A 4,381-nucleotide genomic window follows, 5' to 3' on the forward strand; every position below is an offset into this window, starting at 1 on the left:
CTATCCATCCTCGGATGAGCAGGATTCCACATCCATTTGATTTTGGCTTTATCCAATCCAACTAGTCAGATAGTGTAATCAGTTTTTATTATTTGCGGCCCCAGCAGTAAAATTATTTGCGTCACGTATGTGTGACGTTGGTGTGGAACTCGTTAAAAAGGGAATTACTCAGGTCAAACACTAACTCATCGATGGTTGCCCCTATCGGAGTTGTTAGTTAAGGGGAAAGTATTGACACTTGTTCTTTTTTCCTTCGTCACACACATGTGACACGTATTCTTTGCCACTTTATACCACCTAGTTAGAGTAAATGCTGTCGAATGCGGATCTAGTTTGCTCTTAATTTAAGAATAAATAACTATTTTTTTCCACACAGAATTTAGTAGCTAGGGTGTTATGGATCAAGGCCATCGTGTGTACTTATGCCAGGTTGTACCTACGGCTTTTCAATTATCTTTTTCCCTCTCACCTCTATTTTATCACATATCAGAACAGAAACCGCTTGCTCCCATTCCATTTATCATGATTTTATAGATCCTGCATAAAAGTAGGCCTCACGCCTTACCTCTTTATTGTTCGGTAGATGTGTTCCCTTTGAAGTATTCGCTCAATTTTGCCTTCAACTCTCTAATTTATTATTTCCCTCATCCTTATGCACGTTAACCTTACCTTCCCATTTTTTGCGTATTCCGCATTTCCCCTGTCCAACTTGACGGGACCTTAAATATTCTTCGCTGTGGTTGAATAATTTTGATTTCACCTGTTTGCAAGGTGAGGAATTTCCCCCTCTTCCATTGTGGTGTTGTGGTCCATGGACTTCCCTCCTAATTTGTCAACACCTTTTTCCCTTCAAAGTCGGTAACAAAATTTAACAGCCATTTTTTTGATTGGATCTCCTTGGTGGGCTTTCTTGTTGCCTTCCAGCGTTTCTTATCGATAATATCTATGGTTTCTCTCTCATTCTTTGTGGACAGGGTTTCCGGTGAGTTTTGAGTCCGTAGAGCTGATGCTGGGGATGTTCAAATCCAGCCGGGACATGTGGCTGATCTGCCGCTACGACATGAGAGGAAGCCTGTGGCGATTTCAAAGCCCGTATACTTTACCTTAAGGTAGACTAGAGGATTGATGATCATATGTTGTCGATTTGAAAAGAAGAAGAAGAAGCTCCGGTTACCACGGAAATGCAATTCTCTGTCTTTTACGTACCAAATGTGAAACAGGAGGTGTTCACATGGTCTCCCACTCCTACCCCAGCTTTCCACGAACACCTGGCCTGAAAAAAAAGCACCTTCTATAAAGAAGCATTTGCTGGTGAATCTGAACCCATCCTAGGTCAGACCTGTGGAAGGTCATCCCATAGTGTGTGTGCTCCGGCTTCTTGAAACGGCAAATATTCGTGTTAGTGTTAGTGAATGCTGACAGTGTGTTCACTGTTCCTTCCGCGAAAAGATTTGCCTTTTCGTGCTGTCCCATGCAACGGTCCAAATGACCTTCGAGGTCGTGAATTGGGTATCACCGGGTTTGGAATTATCGCCTTCAGTTGTGCCCACCACTTCGCTTTAAAGTCTTCCGAAAATGGGAGCAGATATTCGCCGATTCAGGCTAAATGCTTTTGGCTATCCGGACTGGACAGGTCTGACTAATATAATCTACCCTCTTAACATTTACCATTTACCATTTACCTCTTACCATTTACTACTGGATATCGGAATCGAAAAGTCACCGATTGACCTGAACGTTTCGGCGAAACTCTATCCCCACACTAAGGTGGTGGTCCTCCTACTAGAGCAGGCGTTTAGCCCGTTGCTATGTGCATTTCAGTATTATCTCCACCTTCTTTTCAGGCAGAAAAAGGAATCCTAATTGGGAGGCCGTAATTTTTGTCCTTTTTTCCCCTTCTAGTCAGGAGGAGGCTCAGAAGATAGATGAGGAACTCTTCACCGAATACGCCTTTTCAGTTGATCAACTTATGGAGCTTGCGGGTTTCAGTTGTGCTGTCGCTATTTATAACGTGAGTTTCATCCCCCTCTGTCTCCTCCTCCCTCCCTTTCCTTTCCCTCCCTCGTTCAAGTCAAAGGGGGAATCACGAGGAGTCCAGGTGGTACTTACTTCTTTCATATGGTCTCCAAGCTCTACACTTCCAATTAATGCCTAGTCAAGAAAGCACTACAAAAAGATTTGTCCATTCCTTGAAACTACACCGGCGGACGTACGTTCATGCGCGAAGCATGCCTTTGACGGGAGGCGGTGTAGGCCATTGCCACGTGCTTAATGGTGTGTGGACTCGACCTGCGACGCATGGGTCAGCTATCAATAATAAAACTGCGGCATTTTTGTCACTTACTTTATATGTAGTTTTGCCAGGGTAACATCTGTACCGTATCGCTGTGGGAATCCTTGAAGTCCCAGTTTGACTTGAACGTTTGCTTATGTATTAAATGAGGTCTTCTACTTCTTTAAAAATTCTTTTTTCTTGTACTCACAGGCCTATCCTCGCTCTTCAATGAAGAACTCAGACGGTGGAGTTTTAATCTGCTGCGGTCCTGGAAATAACGGCGGTGATGGATTGGTCTGCGCTCGCCATCTCAAACTCTTTGTAAGTTCTACTTCGGCTTTTCTACTCCACCTTGAAAAGAATAATTATTATGAAGGTTTAGCGTTCTCCTCCATTTTTTTTTCCTTTCTGTTGAAAAAGAGAGGAAAAAGGTCTTCTCATGGTGTTCTGCTAATTCTTGAAGACTGCTCCTCAAGCCACACAGTAGGGTAGTGAAATCCGAAGCCTTCTATTTAACTGTTGTTGTTTTTGTTATTGTTGTTTTAACCTGCTGGTGCTACCAAAATCCCAGCCCAAACAACGAAAGCCTCAATTCGGACGTTTGGAGATGTGGTGGTTGGTCACATGCTTGCTGCCTGGCTGGCTGGCGTCTCGACTGGTCATCATTTTGAATGGCCTTGACCTCACGTGTTTGTTTTCGCAATGAGAGAGTAAATAGTAGAAGTTCTTTGAAGGAGAACCTCTACAACGCATTGCTGTCAAAAATCAGCCATCCCACCTGATGGCAAGCCGTTTTGTGTGGCTTTCGGTATAACTCATTGTTATAACCCGCGTGTGATCGTCCATAGAGAGGTTGTCCTTCGCCCTTTTGGTGGAGATGTGATTCCACTCTGTCTGCTTGACGCACCAACGAGTTTAGCCCTTTTCCAAGATTGCAGAGGCATTTTAGCGAAGGAGATGTGTGCAGTACGCGTTGCCCCTTAATCAAGCAGTTGACAAAATTTGCTCCTGGTGACGAATCACCAAAAAAAAGGAGATGAATTGAGGATTTTCGTGTCAAGAACAGCCGTCAACGGCGAAACAAGCGGTTGACAGCTGCATCAACCGAAGGCAGGGAGTTGTGATGGCGGGTAAGACGCCAAGCAGGTGAGTGCTACATCCCACTCAGTAACGGACGGCTGGTAACACTCTTCACTCTATCACTGTAAAAGTCCACCACCGTCCAATTATTTGCTGACCAGGAAGGCAAATCCATCCTTGTTGCTTATCTTCAAACGATTCACCCCTTGGACATCGCACACCTCTGAGGCGGGCGGACTGTAGACGCAGTCGTTCTGCCCACATTTTTTGCTGAAAGCAAAGCAACCGCAACCGAGGTCTTCGCACTTGCTGTGATTCGTCTCGAGGGTTTGTAGGCGATATTTTTTTTTATTCGACAGTCAGTCAGACCGTAGATAGTCATTCAATACGAGGGAGATAGAAACGGAGGTGGCTATGGCGGAGTTTTTGTGGTTAAAGAGACGAAAAGTTATGCAAAGGGCGAATTCTCAAGGGTGTAGAGGAGAATGCGGACTGAATGGATGCAGAAGAAAGAGCACCTGTTTGCCAGATTAATTGTTTGGGGACGAAAAGATATTAACTGATGCCAAATAGCATCGACCGGGGGTGAGAGTGTGGAGAAGCAAACGCGCCAACACACTTTTGTCCCCAATTCACTTCTACCAACGGTGCATGATTTGTTGTAGGGCGCGCTTTTGAGGCAAAATGAAAGGCATTAAAGGTGGGGAAAATAAAAGCTAGACCTAGACAGGGACAATCGCATGACGGAAATGTGCGACGCCGGAAGAAAACATGTCATTAAAAAAAGTTGTGAACAATTTTTGTTTTCAACTGACTACTCAGATAGGGGCAACCATCGATGAGTTAGTGTTTGACCTGAGCAATTACCTTTTAACGAGTTCCCCACCAACGTCACATATATGTGACGTGAATTATTTTACTGCTGGGGCCGCAAATAATAAAAACTGGTTACACCATCTGACTAGGTGGATTGGATAAAGCCAAAATCAAATGGATGTGGAATCCTGCTCATCCGAGGATGGATGG

The 4,381-nt window shown here is 44.4% G+C and overlaps 1 protein-coding gene across 1 annotated transcript; it reads left to right on the forward strand. All coding sequences in view use genetic code 11, as the record gives it.

Moving 5' to 3' along the window:
- Positions 1 to 1,412: 1,412 nt before the first annotated feature.
- On the forward strand, positions 1,413 to 3,598 carry EGR_06342 (Apolipoprotein A-I-binding protein; the record flags this gene model as incomplete). Its single annotated transcript, XM_024495591.1, has 5 exons — positions 1,413 to 1,633; positions 1,903 to 2,011; positions 2,486 to 2,596; positions 3,342 to 3,421; positions 3,517 to 3,598. The coding sequence occupies 5 exons, from the start codon at positions 1,413 to 1,415 to the stop codon at positions 3,596 to 3,598; spliced, it is 603 nt and encodes a 200-aa protein (XP_024349989.1).
- Between the last annotated feature and the right edge of the window lie 783 nt (positions 3,599 to 4,381).

This window comes from Echinococcus granulosus (assembly GCF_000524195.1).
Source record: "Echinococcus granulosus chromosome Unknown EG_S00055, whole genome shotgun sequence".
Classification (NCBI taxonomy): Eukaryota; Metazoa; Platyhelminthes; class Cestoda; order Cyclophyllidea; family Taeniidae; genus Echinococcus; species Echinococcus granulosus.